General features: G+C 38.9%; 2 protein-coding genes across 20 annotated transcripts in view; one reads left to right on the top strand and one right to left on the bottom strand.

Moving 5' to 3' along the window:
* LOC129780063 (phosphatidylinositol 4-phosphate 5-kinase type-1 alpha) overlaps nucleotides 1–6,062 on the bottom strand; it is a 173,617-nt gene extending 167,555 nt beyond the window's left edge. For 5 of the 18 annotated variants that reach the window (XM_055787953.1, XM_055787955.1, XM_055787952.1 and 2 more), the window contains exon 1: nucleotides 4,732–6,054. In XM_055787953.1, the coding sequence (XP_055643928.1) occupies nucleotides 4,732–4,861 (130 nt within the window). In that variant the 5' untranslated portion in view covers nucleotides 4,862–6,054. Of the gene's footprint in view, nucleotides 1–4,731 lie in introns of all 18 variants that reach the window. The other 13 variants (XM_055787954.1, XM_055787960.1, XM_055787962.1 and 10 more) reach the window with 6 other exon arrangements.
* A 442-nt stretch (nucleotides 6,063–6,504) lies between these two features.
* LOC129773932 (protein phosphatase 1 regulatory subunit 42-like) lies at nucleotides 6,505–22,598 on the top strand. 2 transcript variants are annotated; one of them, XM_055777606.1, is made up of 4 exons: nucleotides 6,505–6,632; nucleotides 18,088–18,393; nucleotides 21,665–21,902; nucleotides 21,964–22,598. In XM_055777606.1, exons 1-4 carry the CDS (start codon nucleotides 6,561–6,563, stop codon nucleotides 22,455–22,457), a joined length of 1,110 nt encoding a protein of 369 aa, XP_055633581.1. In that variant the 5' UTR covers nucleotides 6,505–6,560; the 3' UTR covers nucleotides 22,458–22,598. The 2 variants fall into 2 exon arrangements, with proteins under 2 accessions (XP_055633581.1, XP_055633580.1); XM_055777605.1 differs by lacking the exon at nucleotides 6,505–6,632 and adding an exon at nucleotides 17,529–17,735 and having other exon boundaries at nucleotides 21,964–22,595.
* Nucleotides 22,599–22,808: the final 210 nt, after the last annotated feature.

The raw sequence follows: 22,808 nt of genomic DNA, 5'->3' as shown, positions 1-22,808 counted from the left end.
TTATTGGCAGCTTGAGATGCATTTTTGCCTTTGTCATAGTAGTACTGTAAAATATGTCGGATTTTCACTTTATGTTGCTTCATATTTGCGACACTATAACTCACGAACGACTTAACCAAACAAAACACTGTCAAGGACTATATTATAGCGCAAAAATACCTTTCCAACAAGCTATAGTATGACTCGATACAATGAATACAACTAGAACTACGCGCTTACAACGACACTTCGCGGAAATACCGCAGGACTTTTTTGACATCCTAATATAATGAATATATTCATACTTTCGGTGAATTTATTCACATGAAGTAGAACTGCATCCAACTTTAGTGATTTGTCACCAGTGAGAAATTCACCGGTGTTTACACAGGGTGTCGACACAAAATCCGAAAATAAATTCCCTGATATTCCCTGATTTTCCAGTAATTTTTCAGAAAAATTCCTGGTGTAGACTAGTAATTAAATTCTCTAAATGTATTTTAGCTGTAGCTCCTAAAACATTTAGTTTGCATCTTTCACATATTTTGTTAGTCCTAGGCATCATACCAAACGTAAAAGGACAGTCATTAAATTTACTTGTAACGCAGAACCATAATTTATCACAATGAATGAATTGACCTTACATGGCATTCGTTTAACATTATCATGCCGGGTGTTCGGGTTCGATTCCCGCTCTGGCCGGGGGATTTATCGTCAGAGAAATTTCCTTCGACTTGCACTGTGGTTACGCGTATTCTAGAGCTTGCCCCTCGTAATACATTCAAGGCGTGTTTTTTGGCTTAAGAAATCTCAAATAAGTATTAATAAATGACGCTAGTTAATGTATACGTTGAGATGGAAAAATTTCCACAGCGGTTGTGACGCCATTCGAGAAGAAGAAGGCATTCGTTCAATCTTTTTACTCACAAAGCAAATATATTGAATTCAATTGAATTCGGAATTCGTTTCATTCAATTAAAAATTTTAACAATACAAACAAATGATTACTAACCTAAGGTAGTCCCACGTTAACCTTGCGGTTATATCATAGATATAACCCAACCTATTTTTTTTTCTTCATTTTGAATAACCAGTCGCAGCTCGCGTTATATGACCAATTCACGTTTATACTGTCCATCGACACAAAAAGAAGTTTGTTCAAATGTATAATTCCCATGCCTTCTTCAAAAGCTGCAAGTCCATTCCCGATGCTTGAGAATGTCCCAAGAACATTGACGTCATGTAACGATTCACCAAACCCAACCTCTTCATCCCAAAATCTGACCTTCAGATCCCTCTGTAGCCTCTTTGTAGTCTTGTTCAAAGACTCGCCGAAACCAACGACAATTTGTAGCTTACAAAGTCTCATCAAACCAAAAATCATCATAAATCTAATTTTATCACGCCCTAGTTAGACCTTCTCAGCTTCCTGATTGTCATGAAACATTCTTCTCAATACAACCATGTATTTTTCAGCAGTGTGGAGTGATTTGTGCAACATAACTGTCTCCAGGCACCACAGGAGTTCAGCTTTCATAGTATGATTTTCAAACATTGATTTATCGATAGTTTTCAAAAAAGAAAAGGAAGAGAATTGGTTGAAGCTGGACGGCAGATACTGATGCCAAAAAGTGCCAGAAAAACATCGCTCATGTGAAAGACGTCTACTTTTGCGCTTTTTACTCCTCGGAAGGACTAAGTTAACCTACAGGCAAAAGCAAACTGAAAAACCTACAGAGAGTCAAACTAGTCAAATACAACTTCTTTGGTATCATTAACTTTCTAATTACTGATCAAAATTCTAATTGACGGAATTTCATTTTTTCCAGATTGGTGACGCACTTCCCTGAAATTCCCTGACTTTCCCTGACATTGTTTGAATTCCCTGATATTCCCTGATTTTCAAGGTAGTCGACACCCTGAGTACATATGCCTGAATTTGTGGAGCCGATCTGGCGTAGTGGTAACATCCATGCCTCTCACGCTAAAGGTCACGAGTTCAATTCTCACTCCCGACATTCTTCCATAAATGGAAGTAAAAAGTGACGAACCAGCCAAATGAGTTGAAAATCACTATAATACAGATAAAAAAAAATATGCCTGAATTTATTCTATACATATATACCTCGAAGAAGTGTATCATATATATTCTCACCCGTTTATATCTATTTTCAGGTGAATAAATCCATCTATAGATCTACCTAATGTAGCTCCTAAAACATTTAGTTTGCATCTTTCACATATTTTGTTAGTCCTAGGCATCATACCAAACGTAAAAGGACAGTCATTAAATTTACTTGTAACGCAGAACCATAATTTATCACAATGAATGAATTGACCTTACATGGCATTCGTTTAACATTATCATGCCGGGTGTTCGGGTTCGATTCCCGCTCTGGCCGGGGGATTTATCGTCAGAGAAATTTCCTTCGACTTGCACTGTGGTTACGCGTATTCTAGAGCTTGCCCCTCGTAATACATTCAAGGCGTGTTTTTTGGCTTAAGAAATCTCAAATAAGTATTAATAAATGACGCTAGTTAATGTATACGTTGAGATGGAAAAATTTCCACAGCGGTTGTGACGCCATTCGAGAAGAAGGCATTCGTTCAATCTTTTTACTCACAAAGCAAATATATTGAATTCAATTGAATTCGGAATTCGTTTCATTCAATTAAAAATTTTAACAATACAAACAAATGATTACTAACCTAAGGTAGTCCCACGTTAACCTTGCGGTTATATCATAGATATAACCCAACCTATTTTTTTTTCTTCATTTTGAATAACCAGTCGCAGCTCGCGTTATATGACCAATTCACGTTTATACTGTCCATCGACACAAAAAGAAGTTTGTTCAAATGTATAATTCCCATGCCTTCTTCAAAAGCTGCAAGTCCATTCCCGATGCTTGAGAATGTCCCAAGAACATTGACGTCATGTAACGATTCACCAAACCCAACCTCTTCATCCCAAAATCTGACCTTCAGATCCCTCTGTAGCCTCTTTGTAGTCTTGTTCAAAGACTCGCCGAAACCAACGACAATTTGTAGCTTACAAAGTCTCATCAAACCAAAAATCATCATAAATCTAATTTTATCACGCCCTAGTTAGACCTTCTCAGCTTCCTGATTGTCATGAAACATTCTTCTCAATACAACCATGTATTTTTCAGCAGTGTGGAGTGATTTGTGCAACATAACTGTCTCCAGGCACCACAGGAGTTCAGCTTTCATAGTATGATTTTCAAACATTGATTTATCGATAGTTTTCAAAAAAGAAAAGGAAGAGAATTGGTTGAAGCTGGACGGCAGATACTGATGCCAAAAAGTGCCAGAAAAACATCGCTCATGTGAAAGACGTCTACTTTTGCGCTTTTTACTCCTCGGAAGGACTAAGTTAACCTACAGGCAAAAGCAAACTGAAAAACCTACAGAGAGTCAAACTAGTCAAATACAACTTCTTTGGTATCATTAACTTTCTAATTACTGATCAAAATTCTAATTGACGGAATTTCATTTTTTCCAGATTGGTGACGCACTTCCCTGAAATTCCCTGACTTTCCCTGACATTGTTTGAATTCCCTGATATTCCCTGATTTTCAAGGTAGTCGACACCCTGAGTACATATGCCTGAATTTGTGGAGCCGATCTGGCGTAGTGGTAACATCCATGCCTCTCACGCTAAAGGTCACGAGTTCAATTCTCACTCCCGACATTCTTCCATAAATGGAAGTAAAAAGTGACGAACCAGCCAAATGAGTTGAAAATCACTATAATACAGATAAAAAAAAATATGCCTGAATTTATTCTATACATATATACCTCGAAGAAGTGTATCATATATATTCTCACCCGTTTATATCTATTTTCAGGTGAATAAATCCATCTATAGCTATAGATCTACCTAATGTAAACCCGCCATAAGGGAGAATTGAGTGTATTCACAAAAATCTCATCATTGTAATAGAAAAAGCTTATCAGAAAAAAGTCTAGTCAAGATTCCTTGCAGGAAACTTAATAATCTATTGAAGAATTTTTATTATAAACGGAAAATTGAATCATCGTTCATTATTTTCATATAAAAATGTGTTTATTTGTCTCTAAAATGTAATCCTTTTGTTTGTTTCATGCATACATGCAATTTCTCTCAGTTTGCTCTTCACAAATAAAAAGTCGAATATCCGGCAGCCGGCCTCGAAGCTTACCGGATATCCGGTATCCGGCCAAACTACTATCGGTTTCATCACTAGTCCTAATACATTAAAATTATCGAGGACACAGTGAAGAACGGTAGTAATCACTACCTCGACGGAGAAGCGGATTCCAGTGCATGGCCAAACCCATAAGGGCATCCCGAGGAGAAACTAAATTTCACCAGAAACCACCGACCGACACTTTGTTCATAAATCTTCAAAGCCATTTGTTCTGACCTAGCTTAGCTGCTAGGCTTATGCAACGTCTATCAATGTCGACTGATGTTTTGTGGTCTGAATTTGCGCAATATGTTCACAATGTAGAGAGTTCATGTTGTCACCTCATGATTTCTTAATGTGATTCTTTTTTCAGACTCGATGTATATTGCATAGATTCGTGCCGTGATGGGTATGGCAGTAGAAATATCATTCGTAGGAATTCAAAGGTCATGATTCCTAATTAATCTGAGAGGTAATGAAAAGTATAGACACCTGTTCCCAAAGGGCTGCTTAATGATTAAGTAATTCAAAGCAGGTTCATCGACGCAAAGAAACCTACCATATTCATCCTGTTCCACTATCTGATCCCTGTTGTAGTTGCTGCTGCTGGTGGTGTACTCGGAGTTCTTGGTGGATAGCGCCGATTCCACATCAATCGAGTCGATGGCTGCCGTATCCCCGGAGGCCATCTTCCGCTGCAACTCTGGCTAAGCTCCTCCACTCTACTAGTCCTTTCGGTGCTGCTTCTAGCTTCAAACCGACGGCGATGAAGACGACGACGTTCTGGCTCTAGTTCCAGCCTTCGTCTCTATCAGTGTCGCCCGAATTTTTTGCTTTCTTGTGTTCCTTCCTTTACACGGAGGGAAGTGAAACTACACTATTTTTTTTTTCAGCCAATGCTGGTTTCTTTCACACTTTCTTCTCACAGCGCAAAAACTAATACTATTTCTATTTGATTTTTTTCCTACTTTTCTTCGATTCACTTCTTCAGCAGGTTGAACTAGTGCCCGAAAATAGACACTTGCATTCCACCGGAAACTCCAGTGGGCTCACTTTTTCTTGCCCGACACGACAAGGATCGATTTTCTTCGGTCAAATTTCTTCCGATGTAATACACATGTAGGATAATTACATTTCCCTTGCTTACTTGATTCCATTCAACACATCCAACTAAATATTGGCACTATTTTTCCGCTCTCTGGCAATGTTTCGTGTTTTCTCCAAAGATTGCAGAGCGCTAGTGATTTATTATGACAAATCACACAAAAATCATCATCACCACCACCTAACAGGAAGGCCCGGACTTATCTCTCTTATCGGACCGCCGAATTGGGCAATCGGGAGGCGATGTTTGTCCGTGTAATCGACTGCCACCGTCTCGAAGCTGCTTTCTCCTCGGCCAGTTTTGCAGCGGGGCTATTGTGGAATTACTGATGCTTCGAATTCCAAGGCGATGAAAGGGGCAACAAATCACAAACACAAAACGCTCGACCTCGCCTGCCTGGTGTTTCATCCACTGGGCGAACTTCCTATCGATGTGATCTGACAAACGCGCTGTGGCCGTCGAAGGGCAAAAAAGATACTCTCGATTCGTACCCGCCCCGAGCCACTGAAAAATACCTTTGCTTGACTTTCGAGTATCCTAAAAATTATTGCACTCGCGCGCTCGCCTATATACACACAACACTCTTGGCTATATCTCGCGATGAAACTGCCCTCGGTTACTGCTAATTCATTTTAACTATCACAAATCATAAATGACTATCTTCCCCGTTTTTTTTCTCTTCTCACTCCTCCAACGTAGAACGGCGACTCCTCCGGCCAGCTCTGTGGCAAATCAATAACTTATTCTGCTCGCGCGACTGTGTGTCAGACAACGCCAGCTAGATTCCTCACACAACGACCAGTGCTAGCAGATTGGCTTCATAATATCATTTTTATTGCACCTTTAATCATGTTATGAACCAATATTGCATATGAACCAATATTGCAATTGATATCAAAATAACGTCACCACCACCACATCCCTTCATTCCGATTGAAAACAAATCGCTGCTAATTGTCTTCCAAAGCAAAGCATCACACTCGGCAGCACTGCCGCGCGTACCAGTGCGGCAGCGAACGGTATTGGTGAGTTCAAATGATACATCGCTCAGCGCGTGCACACACACACGTACACATGCCAGTGCAGGAAAATTGCTTCATTCATGCATAGTTCTGTGTGGCCATTGTATCATTGTGAAAACAAGAAGCAAAAAAATATTAACCTTGGCGGTGTGTGTGTGTGTGCTGCCCAGTGCCGTGAGTACGGGACTGTCACTTGTGCGATTGACGGCGAAGCGAGAAGAGTGCGTTCAATGTTGGATGTACTGATTGTGTACTTTTGTAATGGCGGTGAATTCAAAGCCAGCCGTCGAGGGGTGTTTTGATCAAAGTGGTATCCAGCGGAGCGGATGTGCAGTAGGTGAATCATATTTCTCGAAAAATATATTTTTCTCAAGAATTTAAAACACAAGTATAAAAGCCTATCCTAATCTCCAGGTTGATCTTGCAGCCTTTCCGAAGAGCCACCTTTAATTAAAACAACTAGTGGCTTTTGTCGGGAGAATTTATCTACTCCTATCCGCTTTGACGACATTGAGCTTCATTTACTAGTTTAGGGGAGCGAATAACTGATTTGGGGCTATCCACATACAACGTGGACAGAAAAAGTACGATTTCAGACACTCCCTTCCCCCTCCGTGGACAAGCATGGACATTTCCTATACCCCTCCACCTTTTGTCCACGTGGAAATTTCTCTATTTTATTGGAAAAAATAATCAGAAAAATAGTTAAATAGCGCCTAAATTCAATTTTATGTTTGTTTCTATTCGTTATCCTATGTTTTTACATTAGAGAAATGTAAACTTAACTAATAGTAACATTTTTTTCTCAATTATTTGAACGATTTTGAGGAAGAACAACTTGTGAAGTTAGTTGTATGGCTGTTAGTTTTCTTCCAAATTCCATTTACATTGTGATCACGATCACGAGATATGAATCTAATCTCGGATATTTCTATCATAAACCGTCGCAAACTGGCTGAAATGTTCAAGTTTCCAAGAAAATCAGACGATGAAATTAAGTGCTTCGTTATTGGAATCGATATGGGTATTATCATGCCTTTGATGATATAAACACATTGTGTTATGCTATGTCATTTTTCCAAAATTGCCGATAAAACTAATAGATGTAAGGCAGTGCCTAATATTTAATGCCGTACACTTAGTTAATCCGCAAATCCGTCATCCCATTAAGACCAGTTTACTATTGCAAAATCTTTCTTCTTCTAAGCTTCAATAATAACTCTACCAATGATCTTTCTTCGTTCAACTTCATAAATCTTAGGAAATATTGAGTTGCCGATTGCCGATTTAGATTCGATTAGTTGTAAATAGTACTTGTTGGAATTTATCGATTGATTGTTTTGTAGAAACAATCAGAAACAAGCAAAATTTCTCTCCTCACTAGACAAACAAAATGACTTTCTGGTCGTGAAGACCGGCTTTTGAGATATTCAATGATGATTCATTTAGCTCACTTCAAAGATTTTTTTCGCTCAACATTCTGGTAATTGATTATATTTTTCTTCGCCTGTCACGTTTTGCTTCAAACTGCGAGTTTTCATTACATTTATAAAGCGAGTTGTTGATAGATATGTGATCCTTTTAATGTTTTCGTTAAAAAAATGTGGAACTCATACATTGTAGCGTTTTACGTAATCAAGCTACACCAGGTTCATGAGCACATAGATGCTTGTAAGAAACCTGCTTATTGATGTGTCGTAAACCAAGGATTATTCCTGATCAGCGTTCGATTATCATCAGTTGCGCACACGAACATCAATAACTAGAAGCGTATTCCAGAAAATTTCACAATTCAACGAAGAAGAGCATCATTGCTTGGGAGACTTTTCCAGGGCCCCTAAAAGAATGTTCGAGTTCTAAAAAAACATATACGGGTTTTACAATGAGAGTGAACGCTGAATCGAAACATCGGAAACAATGTCGTGTATTTTTAATGTAACAACGTCCCAACATGCTTTTGTGGCATCTGAATCCTGCCGATAATGGCATCTAATATAAAATCAATGAAAATAAATCGATCACTCTCAGCTCATGTGCGATAATCTCAAAATACAAATTTCAGCAAAGAATTTCAACGATATGAAGAAACATACAATTTCCTCCGCGCTGTATCATGAAAATATTTTTCATATATTGTTGAATACGGATATATATATTTTTCGAAATATTTGTTAGTGTCCACGTGAATGTAATCTATACCCCCTCCCCCCTCACCGTGGACAATCATGGACATTTTCGTAAGTTGTTTTCAGGCGGAATTAACACGTTTTTAAAATTAAAATTCTGAATGAAATTAACTTTTTCTCATAAAATTGGTATTATATTTAACACTAGAACTACCAACCGGTCAAAATGACCAGTTGTATCATTTGTTCACAAGAATTCATCTTGAACTTTTCAAAAATATTTTCCAATAATGTTATAAGTTTTTCTCAATAAAGTTTGTTTCCTTTGGAATTTGTATATATAAACAACTAAATATTACATTTGGTGAAAAAAGGCACCTTTATGAAAACTGTCGGTAGTTCTAGTGTTAAATAGAATATTAATTTGATTAGATTTTCGTTCAGAATTGTAATTGCAGGTGGTGAAAAAATCTCATACGAAAATTGTTTTTGAAGACAACTTTATATTATAATGAAAAGATTCAGTAACAGCGTTGAAAATTTATAGCCATATGTTTGAATAAGAGTCAGAAATACGTGTTTCAAGTAATTATATAACATGATGCGAAAATTTTCATTCAAATTTTAACATTTTAATATCGGCTTCGTGTCTGCTAATCTGATTGAGATTACACTAACAAGCTTGGGACCCAAATTATGGCCTCTAACTGGAAGTCTGACTGACTAATGATTAATTAGAGAGGTTATAAACTTTTCAGTTCATTCGCCTCCAATTGGAAGTCGCCACCAGACGGCAACACTGTACCACTGTCATAGCGAATTAGCCTTTTTACCAATCGTGGGGTGGCAAAATGTTAAAAGCTGCGTTTTTGCTTCGCTTGTATTATCCATAACATGAGATATTATTTACGTTTTTATTGTTCCCAGAAAGAAGATTTATGGATGTATTCTAGTGGTATGAATTTCAGACGTTTTTTCGAATTAAGGCAAACATTTTTTTACTATCCATTATATCAATATTTGTTTATCTATCTTTTAACAATAGAACAAAATTTGAACGGAAATAGTCACAGGAGGGTGTCCGAGACACGACCGCATAATTGACATAGGATTACGTTAGGCTATCTGTTGCATGCTGATTTTGGATATGTTTGAAGAATTACATCGTTACACTCTTTGATGATGATTTGGTGGCCGTGAAAAGGACCGTTTTTCTTGGTTGTTGTGTATTGTTTGTTCACTCCACCAGTGTTTACAACCGAGTGATGATGACAGAAGGGTGGTGATTTGTCGTTGAAGGTGCGTATAGAAGAAGATGCCGAGGTGGAATGAGATATGACGAAACACCCTTTGTGGCCCTGGACGAGATGGCTCCTGTGTTATGTATTTATGAATCAAAGAAAAAAAACTCACCAATGTAGTAAAAGATAATCATTATCTTCGAACACAATTATCAATTTTTCTGACCAGAAAAAAAATGTTACTTTATTATAAAGAAAACATAGTTGAAGTGGAAAAGGTAATTTTCTAACTAAATTTTACTTTCTGAGTGTTTATTCAACCCATTTCCATTTTCGCTTTAAACTCAACGCTATATGCCTCAATGCGAATTTCAATCGGTCTAATAGCATCTAATACGATATGTAGAGTATATGGAAAATCACTTTTTCGGATACTCCTTAGGTTTTCCAATTTTTTTCGCCGAATGAACTTTCCTTGGGTGAAAATGAACACTACAAAATAGACAGCTTAAACCGGACGATCCGTTCCCGGACGGGAACACATATTGGTTTTTTATTTATGAAAATAAAAATAAATCGTTTCGAATTACAAGTCATTTTGACACAACCGCTACCATATACAATTTTACACTTACACTTACACTTGTGCTGAATGTTTCACAATGCATGATGAAATTTCACGAAGCAACCAACAATAAAGTTCCAAATTTGAATTTTATTGCTAGCATTAATCGTATCTCTCATCTTACTTGCAATATAAAAATGCCCCCGACTTGCATATACTTCCAATGCCGATTTCCCCCTGACACCTTGGTCTCTGTTAGGGAACACATTTCGGTGGGAACAAAAGCTCCCCCTACTTCCTTGTGTTTACAAAACCGATTTCTCCTACTTTCGTGTGTTTGCAATGCCGATTTCTACAGGCACCTTGGTTTTGGACTCTGTAGTTTCAAAACATATATACAGTAATTTACATTTAATGCGATATTTTGCTAATTGGACAGACCTGTAATGCGACACGTTTAATTGGACCTTTTTACCTCTTATTGGACATTTTTATAAACATCGAGTTCGGGGCCTAAATTATGGGCCTACACTGAAAGTCGCCACCGGACGTCGACACTGTACCACTCTCATCGTGACGAATTGTTATGGAGTGCTCAGATCGATTGATGTAAGAATCCCGTAAATTCATCAGGAAATAACTGAGCAATAATTGTAAGAACAAAAACCGCCGCTTGTGTCGTCAATTTCGACCAATCCTATCGCATGAACCTTGGACAACTCAAAAACATGTTTTCTGACAAAATGGCGGCTGTTTGAAGAAAAAAAAACTGTTTTAAACCGTTTTTACGTTTCCCTTTTCTTAAAATAGTAAAATTAAAAAGTTATGATTCTTTATTGGTTCATGCGATAGAGAGATGCATACAGATAAATTGGTTCAGTAACACTTGAGATATCGTGTACGCCACTTCGAAGAAACAAGTTTCGAGGAAAACGGGTTTGAAGTAAATTGTAATGCCCATACTAAATTAGATACCGCATCACTGAAATGGCCATAGCTAGGAAAATAATGGGGTTTTCAAAAAGTCATTTCTAGGGTATATTCTTGAATGCTTGAACTTCAGAAATATGAGATTTTTTTTTAATTTCTAGACTAGAATACTGCCTTAAACAAAATACAGAGATCAGCAGGTGAACAAACTCGACGGATGTTTGCTCATAAGCGATGAATCCTACGTGAAGGCCTATTTCAGTCAGATCCCAGGTCCAGTCCAGTTTGTTGCAAAAATCTTCAACCCACCCAATTGTCCTCAGTTCAGGCCAATTGAGAAATACTAGGAAATTATAAACAGAGAACTAAAGGTAGTGTGTAAAGTGACCAAAAACATCACTCAACATGGGGTACAGACTAGGGGGGCGTTGCTGATTAATGGTCAGCTGCATCCCAATAGGAGGTATCCCGTGTCGGGCACACGTACAGAGCATCGAAGACTGCAACATACCAATTATGAGAACACTTGTAATACTAACCTCGAGCCAACCGCGAGTAATCGGTTACATATTACTAACATAGTTGTAAGCAAACATTGTCGAAATACTGAACTCCCGGCCCCGTTAGGCTGACGCCATATGAACCTTAATAAAAATATATATTTTGGATAAAAAAAAATCACTCAATGGGAAATTTGTTGATTCTTTTGTAGTATATAAAAAAACCAATACGTAGTGATAGAGTGATAGTGAGATTGCACGATTAATCATTTTTCACTCCCCGACCATCTTCAATCGGGACTGAGAGTGAACATAACAAAACAAAGAGTGGAAAACAACATTCAATGAATGAATACTCCTTTGAAAGAATCGCACGAAACAAAATAACAATTGAGTCAAAATAGACTGAGTCTTGTGTATGTATGATTTTATTTTCCCTTCTACTATTTTCCTTGTCAGCATTCAAGTGCACAAGAATCCACCTTCCCGCTCACCAATAACATGCGTTAATGTGGTCGTTTGCGTTGGCTTAGATCGTATCATACTAGAAACAAACAAAAAAGTCATTGCAATAGTGCACAGGAAACAACTCCATTTCAACTATCTACCTATATTTTACTGCCACGATCGAGGCTCAATGATTGCTATTTGAGTGAAAAACGAATTATTTTACAGAGACACTCCCTGGCGCAAGCAAAAGTTTCCAATTTGATTCTCTCACCATCTAACGTGATCCCGAGAGGCAAAAGAGGGAATGCAAAATTTTCTGAGAATAGATGAGCGCAATCGAGACAGTATTTTTCCGTTTAACTAGAGAATGAACTTTGCGAAGATGATAGGTGAATGATTTCTGTCTCAAATAAAGTGAGGCATAAACGCAGAATAGAAAGGTGAGTTTTATCTGTGAATGAGTGTTGTTGAACGAATTTCGATGCGATTTTGCCCATACCTATCAGTAGCTACGCTTGGCTACAGTGTCGACATCTTTTGGCAGTATTCATTTAGGGAGGCAGATTAATTTCTATCGAATTAGCAGTGCCATTCAAATTTTAAAAGTTTAAACTGCCTTTGTTTAAACTTTTAAAATTAGAATGAACATTTTGACTTCATGTTATCTGATTATATAAAACATATAGTACTGAGCAATACTTGCCCACTTTCATATATATATATATACTAGCTGACCCGACGAACTTTGTTCCACTCAATTTTTTTTTATGAATTTCTTTCGAACATTCACGTTGTTTTACCGATCGAACGTTTGTGGGTTCAATCGCAGAGCTCTCCATTGATTGATCTTTTCAATTTCCATTTGGTTCTTTATAATTTTCATTTACTATAAATTCCTATTACTTCTAAAGGGTGTGTCACATCAAATTGCATCACGGAAAAAACGCTGTAGAAATTTAATTTTTAGGAATTATATCTTCAGCTTTCGCTTATAATCAGATAAGAGTGTATAGATCACGTTGGCCATGCTTCACTGTCAATTTTTCGTAAATTTGGAAAAAATGTCGTCGAACGAAAAAAAGCGTCGTGAATTAATCCTGTGCACTCATTTCGAGAATCCGGAGTTGTCACATCGGGACACCGGTAAGATGCTGGGAATCGTCCAATCCACGGTCAGCAGAGTACTAAAACGATACTTCGAGAACCTAACCATCGACCGGAAGGTGAAGAACGGCAAAAATGGATGCTCCGTCAGTGAAAAAGATCACAAGCGCGTAGTTAAGCAGTTTAGACGTGATTCGAGAAGTTCGGTCCGGGATGTCGCCAATAAGCTGAATTTGTCAAGTTCATTCGCCAGCGGACCAAGCAGCGGGAGGGCCTGCGTACATACAAGGTTCAGAAAGATCCTAACCGCGACGAAAGGCAAAACATGGTGGGGAAGACGCGAGCCCGGAAGCTGTACACCGAAATGCTGACGAAGCCGCATTGCCTGGTAATGGACGACGAAACCTACGTCAAAGCGGACTTTCGTCAGCTGCCGGGCCTGTTGTTCTTCTCCGCAGAGGACAAATTCAGCGTTCCGGAGGAGATTCGCAAGCAGAAACTATCCAAGTTTGCCAAAAAGTACATGGTGTGGCAAGCGATCTGCTCTTGCGGAAAGCGGAGCGCCCCCTTCGTGATGACCGGCACGGTAAACGGGCAGGTTTACCTTAAGGAGTGCCTACAGAAGCGCTTACTACTACTATTGAAGCAGCACGAGGGCCCGACTATCTTCTGGCCGGATCTCGTTCCGTGCCACTATTCAAAGGACGTGTTGGAGTGGTACGAAGTCAACGGGGTCACCTTCGTGCCAAAGGAAATGAACCCGCCCAACGCGCCGGAGCTTCGCCCAATAGAGAAATATTGGGCGATTATGAAGCAGGCCCTCCGGAAGAACCCAAAAGTGGTCAAATCGGAGGCGGACTTCAAGAGAAAATGGATTTCTGTTCAAAAAAAACTACAACCTGACGTTGTACAGAACCTTATGGACGGGGTAAAGAGGAAGGTGCGAGCATACGGGCTTGGGCTCGAAGTATGAATAAAAAGAAAATGCCAAAAGTTGTTTAATAGTTTTTATTTTACTGTCTAAAATTTTCAATAGGATCGGTCTACTGGGCGAATTTCTACAGCATTTTTCCCGTGATGCAATTTGATGTGACACACCCTTTACCAAAACTCACCATTCACTTGCAAATAACATGTTTCTCCATTACATATATATTCTATGATACAGAAAAGTAAATTTTCATTCATAATTTTTATTTTCCGCCTGAGAATCATTTTCGATTTACACTAACTGAACGCGCAAACGCGAGATCCAATTGGACTAACGACAATGTTATGTGTTTCTCTCAAAGTTTTTCAAAAATTTCAAAACTTTTTCTAACCATAACATTGATCTATGGACAGTGACAAATACAACGAAATAAATACGGCTCAAATCGTACCATTGCTTCTTCGAGTTTTACGCTTAGCAACACATTTGGCCGTCCATTTTTATATACAGCCATTCCATACCAAACCGATTTCATAATTCATGGAGCGTAACACGGGGTGAGTTGGACATACGGAGTGATTTGGACCACCCCTTTATCTCGAAAAGTACGGCCCAACTGGAATTTTTAATAATGTCATCTACTTCTATTGTTAGACCCTACGTACCGAACGTAAAAAAACTTTGGTAACATTTAACAGGTAGCATGTACACATCAAGCACTTTGATTGTCAGAAAATGTGAGTTTTTCGATCGTGGTTTTAAGGTTTTTTCCGCTGATAAAACAAACTTTTCGTGTATTGTGCAGTAAAGTTCTGTTCGCCTGAGGAACAGGAACAATGCAGGAACATGCAGCGAAACAGTATGTTTGATAACAATAAATAATATTAATTGCATATTATTTTTGCATATTATTGCATATTAAATTTTTGTAGTGTGGGGTGAATTTTTGTAGCGTGTCCATTTCTGTGGGGTGAATTGGTCATACGGATTTGAAGTTTTTCTTTGGTCTAATTGATTCCAGATGCCGCCGAATTACAAAAAAAGAATGGGCAGACAATGTTGGAAGAAGTAGGAGCTTGAAAGAGCAACGCAGGCCATCAAGGACGGATTTTCTTTGACCAAGCCTCGAAGGTGTTTGAAAATGCTCGAACAACAGTGAAAAGATCCATGCAGAATTGGAAATGGTCTCAATGCAATTTCTGTGTACAGGAGTCTGGCCAAGACACCTGGTATCGATCCCAGAACATTGTTACTGATTGTAATATTATCGTAATACAAGATTACATAAACATAGGTATGTTTTTTTCGATGAAAAACACACTGGACTAAATCACCCCACAGACGGTCCAAATCACCCCGCATCAAATTTTAATGTCCAAAAACCGTCTCTCTTATTTTATGATATATTTGGTAATTTGAAGCTTGATATAATGATTAAACATTATTGATTGAGAGAAAACAAGTGTAACTAAGAGTACAATGTGATTTTTTTTATTTAGACCATATTGTTTTGGAAATACTAGGCGATTTGCTTAGGGGGTCCAATTTCCCCCCATTTGCCCTACTTCCCCCTTGAGAGATTTTCGAGGGTCGAAAAAATTAAAACGTTTTGGGGCACCCCTAAATCATGTTCGGTTGAGTTGTAACTTTGCACAAGTCATTTTCAGGACAAATAAACAAATTGTACATGATCGGTTTTTTAAATTTAACATGACCATTTTCGCCCTCACCCTATTAAATCACGCCCATCACCCTATTAAATATAGGAGTGCGTTATTTCTCCTGAAAATCCTTTTCCAGTTTTGAACAAAGATCAATTTCGTTAGCGCAAACATCGAATGTACTCACAACGCTTATTATGATGTAACATATGAAAAATCAATATTCCAAATTTTCCGACCTTCCTTCAGAGTTTTCCGAAAATTTTCCAATCTTTCTCTCCACTAGATTGATCCATGGACAGAGACAAATACAACAAAATTAAGACGGTGTGATTTGCATACCATTCCTTCTTCGGGTTTCGCGTTTAGCAACACATTTGGCCTCCCATTTTTATTTATATAGATTGGAAAATGATGTTTCAACTAAAACACATCATTATAGTGTAAATTTTTCTTCAAACGAAATTTTCGTATAAGATTTCTCCCCACTTACAACAAAATGTGGATTTCGTGTGAATGAAATACATATTCGATACAGAAAAAAGTTATTTTTTCATTCATAATTTTAATTTTAAAGTGTGCTCATTCCAAGTGAAAATCCATTATAGTAATTGTGGCTTCCCAAAATCGTGATACGAAGCTCAACGTCGTCAACGCTTCGTCACTAGCAAACGACGTTCGTCTGTAATCCGTTCAAAGCTCTACAGGCTAGACTATGCTTTACTCACCAAAAAAAATCAACTTTTACACCCAATCTAGTGTGGCAGAAAACATGTCATCTTTGGCAGAAATGATGCCATTTAGTGTGCTGGAGACTCAAATGCGCAAATAATGAGCTGTTTTAAAAGCTTAAAAATGGTTTGTATGTATGCGTGCAGACATCTCTTTCTGTTTTCTTTTCTGATTTCATTTGGGATTGTATCAAAAAAAAAGTCCATACGACGTCAATGGGGATCGAACCTAGACCGGCTGGAATGCAAATCTAATTTACACGACCACGCTATCCACATGGCTAATGGTGCTTAAGAAATTGTTCAGCAAAAACGTGATAATATTGCACCTGATTATAAAATGAAGTTGGGAGGTGTTTTCTAAGAGTAAAAAAGGAGCGCATGAAGGAGAACAGTATCTATCTCGGTCTGGGCCGTGTATGTGGCAAAGCATGCGGAAAACTTATTTGTCTTTTGTTTCGCTCGCTCGTATTAATCTTATATTGATGTACCATGTATATTATACAAATGCTTACCGGTATTTGTGATACATTTTCTGTTTTGTTATGTTCCATTTAATGTCATAAATTGGGATGACAAAACATGAGCTAAAAATCAATTTTGGGTGTAGACAGATTGTAATTACATTGAATGACCATGACCAATGATTGAAATATTTCCTTTTTAGCGAAATCGACGAACATATTGGGATGAATTACTGTTAATTTCGATTCAAGTAATAATCAAGAATTCTGTTGAGTTGATCTCAACAGCATAAGAACAACCCTACCACCAAGCCGCACCCAAATGCTCCCACAAATCTAATAATAACAAATTAGCAATCAAAGGAGCTTTTCGTGGTATTAGGCTACCCTTTCCCTGTGACTCGTCATTGGCAGCTCTTTTTTTGTTAATCATAACAAAAAAACATGCCGCTCTACAGGCTAGACATAGCAACGGTTACCAGCCGCCAACTGGAAGCGGTTGTTTACTGGCTTCTCACAACGGAAACGCAGAACATTTCGCCGCTATCCACGTTTTGGTCTGTCTCTCTTTACGTTTAGCAGAAACACGTTAGTTATTTGAAGGATAAATCATTTTTGCACCGGCAGCATAATACTTTTGGAATTTTACGCAATGAAACATAAGAAATCCGCCAAAAAAGCCAACACCAACCTAACCCATATCTACCTGAACGATAAGAACATTACCCAAATTGTAAGTACCCTAATGTGATAATATACTTCGCCGGAGCAACTGGTTTTGCATGATTTGTCCATGAATTGTAACTCCATTTATCCATTTTGTAATTCTTCATTTCACATTCAGGGTTTTTTGATAGTATGTATTCAGGTATGGATGAGACTAAATAGTGCATGTCATGTTTAAACCGTAGACAGAACCGGGTTATGCACTTGAAGTCAAACTGCTCTCATGGTTGAAATATATTGAAGCACTACTGCTCAGTTATTCGCTGTTATGTTTTATTGATTTAATACGTCTCCACACTACGGGGACAATATCCGATTTTCACTGCAAATGACGACCTGTCCTTTTATTGCTCCCCCAGACGAGGATCTACCCAACGAAACGCATCCTGGTGCTATACCTCCACAACAACCAAATATCGCGAATCGAAAAGCTCGGAGCCTTTACGCATCTCACCCACCTGTACCTTCAGTGGAACAACATCCGAAAGGTGGAGAATCTGGACAGTTTGAAGAACCTCAAGCAACTCTATCTGGGATACAACAAAATCGCTCGGTTGGAAAACTTGGGCAACCTCAAGAAGCTGGAACAGGTCCATGTGGAACGGCAGTTGCTGGAGGGTGCGGCCCGGTTCGAATTTGACGCTGACTGTATGAAGGCGCTGGCTGTGAGTAAATGTTTGGGGTGTTTATTTTTCTGGCTGTTTCTGGACGGTACCGGCGATCGAGATCCGCAATTGAGGTTCAATGATGCAGCAGTTAAATATTTGATAATTATCGTTGGAATTAAAAAAAGGACTTTTCTCGGATGGTGATTAAAGACTAAGCCAGATAATTGAGTTTGATAAATTTCTCATCGAAGGTAATTATGTTAGCTTACTTGCAAAAAAAATTCTACGCCCTTGCGAGCGGCCTTCCAGCAATTAACCGGAACATTCGTCATGATGGACGAAAACATGCGTGTAGGCATGTTTTTAAATTCTTTTTTCGTTTATTTATCATTTCCTTCTCAGTTTTCGCGACTAAATTGTTGGAGTAAATCTGACGCTTCAGGTTTGCCCAGAAATTCTCGATGGGACGCAGCAGGGGGATGTTGGGTGGGTTCGCCGACTTGGGTACCACATCGATATTCAGTCGCTCCATCTCTTCTAGAGATCGCTTCGAATAGTGGCCAGAACTGGCCAGAACTCAGCGTCTTCGCCCTTATGGTATTTCTTGATGAACGACGCAACTTCCGGCAGGCACTTCGCACTATAAAATTCCCCGGTCATGGCTAGTCCGGAGCTAAAGAAGAGCGGCTTTGATATCCCCTTCTCGCTGATTACCAGCCACAGCAGCACCTTCGGAGCTTACTTCCTTCGTAGGGGAAGTAAAATACGAAGTGCCCTGCCAGTCGTTGCCATCCAGGGTGAAATAGGTCTCGTCGTTCATCACCACCGCCACGTCGCGATTCGTCGGGAAAATCGACTTGAGCATCTTATTCGTTGTCCGTTCCTGACATGTATGTCCATGTTCGCCAGGTACTTTTTCACTGTTTGGCCGGTTACACTGACCTCCCGGCCAACCGCACGCAGTGATGTAGCCACTTTTCTCTCGATCTTCCTCTTCAGCATCCTTTGGAGCTTCTTGTCGATCAGGGTCTTCGGCCGTCCGGAACCGGGCTTTCTTTCGATGCTCTGATTGTTGTCCAATAGTGCCAAGATATTGTAAATTCCGGAACGGGCGTATCCGGCGTCCACAAAGTGCCGCACGATGTCCGTTTGTTGTGTTGAATGTTTTTCCTTTTTTTAAGTTGCAATCAAAATTATCTATAACCTCAAATTTTTACCCGTCTACTTCCAACCTTTTTTGGTTTATCGTCATTTTAGTATTTTATATTGACAATTTCCAAATAATTCAACTCCTGTTCGTTTTCCAAACAGAACGAATTTAATTATGTTGTTGAAAGACAAATGGCACTAAGGGTAGTGGGGGCAAATTGGTCATGGGGGGCAAAGTGGTTACCTGCTTGTTTGATAGTATAACTATTGACTATTGACACCGTATTGATAGTCGTCTATGTTTGAAGAATTTAATGACTTTTGAGTCACCCTGTACTTTAATAGACCTGTCGCATGTAAAAATACAAATAAAAACAGAAATTGCTCTCTTGATAGCCGTTCGGTCGTAGTTCTGTGCGCATGGTATCTAAGGAATTTCTCGTAAAATTTAGTTTATTCAATCTGATATTTTGGACAATCATCAGTTTGGACTACTGTTCACTTATCCTAGGAGAGGTGAAAAGATATTCAGCTCTATTCTGTATTCCGACGGATTGCCATTTCGTTCGAAACCGTTATTTCGTTCGAGTTATAATTTCGCATTCCCTATTTCGAACGTTTTGCCCCTTAATGTTCGAAGAGAAACAGATCGAATGAAATGCAAAAACAACTCGAACGGAATACATAATGGAATTTTATGAAGTCGTTTGAAATATTTCGAATCGTTCGAAATACAGAATAGGGGTGATTTTATTCAATCTCAGTGATTAATTATCATAGAACATACTTTGATGTTTGGGGGCAAAGTGGTCATAGGTGCATAACGACTTACAATGTTCTATTTACTAACCTCATCACATTCTGCTCTTGAAGAGGTTCTATTCGTGGCTTTGACCCTGGAAAAATATACCACTCCAACTAAACCAAGCCTCATTTTGCGGAAAGTTATGTGTTTCTTACAACGTTTTTGTATGCATGAGAAAATTTAAATTGAGACTCTAGGTGAATAGACCAAGCTTATTTCATACATATACCTACTATATTGAATATGAATTTGGACGAAAAAAACGCATAAATCTATTCTGTTTAGCTTTGCCCCCACTAGGTGACTTTACCTCCAAGCAAAAAAAGATCGATTTTTCACGATTTTTCACCATTTTTCACCAGCAGACGAGCGCTCGTCTCGTTTGTTTTCATATTCCAGAAGCCGAGCTCGGCTGAAAACAGACGAGTAGCTCGTCTGGCTCGACGACCGTTCGGCCGCGTTCGCCGATGAATCAGTCGAATCGTCTAGTTTGTTTGGTGTGTTTGTTCACCTTGTTGATTGAAAGCATCGGTATTCTATGCTAGATGACTGTTTTGAATATATTAACACGACACGAAAAGGGTCTTCACATATTGAACGAAAATGAGTAATTCAAAACAACTACTTTATTGGAAATACATATATATAGATTTCAAACTTTTTTTGATAAATCGTTGATTAGGTGAAGAACAAACATTGCCCCCAATAAATCCATAATAACAAAACGTCTGAGTGTTGAACCCATATGCTCGAGGAAAAATATCAATGGAACCAAAAGATATATGAAACTTATTCTTTTTTGTTGTGTTTTTTTTAAATATTTTGGTACTGAGAAAAGAGTATCGATTGATCAACTTTAAAACTGTTCTCAAAACAAAAACATGTCTTCTCATCTGACATCACTGATCATACCGAGAAAAACTGACTGAAGTCTCTCCAGTCTACCAAATAAAACATTTCAATGAAACTCGTGTACTGGAATGGGATATTTTGCTCGACTCGACAGTGACTGAAATCGAGACGAGACGAGACGAGACGAATTGCTCGTCTCGTTTTCTGGAATAGGGCCCATAAACTCGTGTTTTCGGCGTAGTTGAGTCACCAAATGTGTTCTGCAACATTTTCAAGGTTTCGGCGCAACAAACTTCGTTTGCAACACAAAATTTCACATAATATCGTTGACCAGTAGGATTATTCATATCAAAAATCTCCGAGCAAAAAAAGTTGTTTCTACTGACGCTGTAAACAAACTGAATAACAGATTGCGCTCAAAATTAATCAAAATGACCACTGACGGTAGTACCAACTTAAAAATTAATTGAATAAGTTCAGTTAAAAAATCTACATACCTTTTATCTACAAACCTATTTCCAGAACCATCTCAAAGTGCTAAACATCAAAAAGCTCAAACTCACTCACATGACCGCTCTCGAGCCTCTGTGGAAGCTGGAAGTTTTGTTGGCCTCCGAGAACAATTTTAAAACCACCGAAGATATCAATCCCGTAATCAGCGCACTTTACTCACTCCGAGTGTTGGACCTCCAAGGATGTTTCGCCCAAAAGGATGTACACTACCGGGAGAAGATAACGGCGGCCGCCGGTCACAAGCTATGTATTGCACTTGTTGGTGTAGAAACCTGAGTGTTCAAATAATTCATCTATCATCATTCTAGTACTCCTGGACGGCAAGATGATCTCCCAATCGACGCGCAACTTCATCAAGAACTTCCAAACGATCAAGCTAGAGAAGAAACGTCGTGCCGTTGCAAGCGAGGAGGAAAAAGCGAAAACGGCCGACAACTCCAAATCCTCTCTGGACAGCGGCGGCGGCAGTGCAGCAGCGGGGGGTGACGCCGTATTCCCCTGCCACATCGGAGCACACTTCCCAGCGAACTCTCTGTTCCAAGTTACCTCCCGGCGTCAGAATGGTCCGAAGGTGCCCCGGAAACCGGTTCTTCGCTCGCCAATACTGCTGAAAACAATGTCGGCAACGTTCGGCGACGAGTTGCTTCGCCGAGTGCAGCTGAGGACGGATGCTAATGCAGCAGTAGCAGGTAGTGATCATGGCGTTATGTTGCAGGGGAAAGTCATGAAGGCGGAGATTCCGGTTTTCAAGGAGAAAATTCGCGTCCAGCGAAAGATGCAGTCGCTTCCGTCGATCGATTAACAACGCGATTCTGTGCGTTTCGATTGTTTTTTTGTACCGTGTGTGCCCTTATAGTAGCAAATGCAAGACGTTTCTGACGTAAACGACGAACAGAGAGTAGAATTTGTTCGGATGAAAGAAAAACCCTACCTCGCGTTGTTTATTATGGAAAAATGGCACATTTATTTTTATAACATAATATACACTGTGATTTTCTTTTTATCTGATTTCCTCTTTTTTCTTTTGTAGCATTTACAATTTCTCCACCGTTTTTCCAATCATCATTTTATACTAATTTTCATTGTTTTTTACTTGCATTTTTTTGTTGTAACACAGAAACTTTTACTTGGATTTCTTTTTATTTTGTTTTGC

This window comes from Toxorhynchites rutilus, chromosome 3, assembly GCF_029784135.1.
Source record: "Toxorhynchites rutilus septentrionalis strain SRP chromosome 3, ASM2978413v1, whole genome shotgun sequence".
Lineage (NCBI taxonomy): Eukaryota > Metazoa > Arthropoda > Insecta > Diptera > Culicidae > Toxorhynchites > Toxorhynchites rutilus.
This window is presented reverse-complemented; position numbering and strand designations above follow the sequence as displayed.

Bases quoted from the DNA above. Each gene is read 5' to 3' on its own strand.
- LOC129773932 (XM_055777605.1), top strand. From the start codon at position 17,655: ATGAAACATAAGAAATCCGCCAAAAAAGCCAACACCAACCTAACCCAT. The intron at 18,394-21,664 runs GTGAGTAAATGT...ACCTATTTCCAG, and splicing joins ACTGTATGAAGGCGCTGGCT to AACCATCTCAAAGTGCTAAA. The intron at 21,903-21,963 runs GTATTGCACTTG...TCATCATTCTAG, and splicing joins GGCCGCCGGTCACAAGCTAT to TACTCCTGGACGGCAAGATG.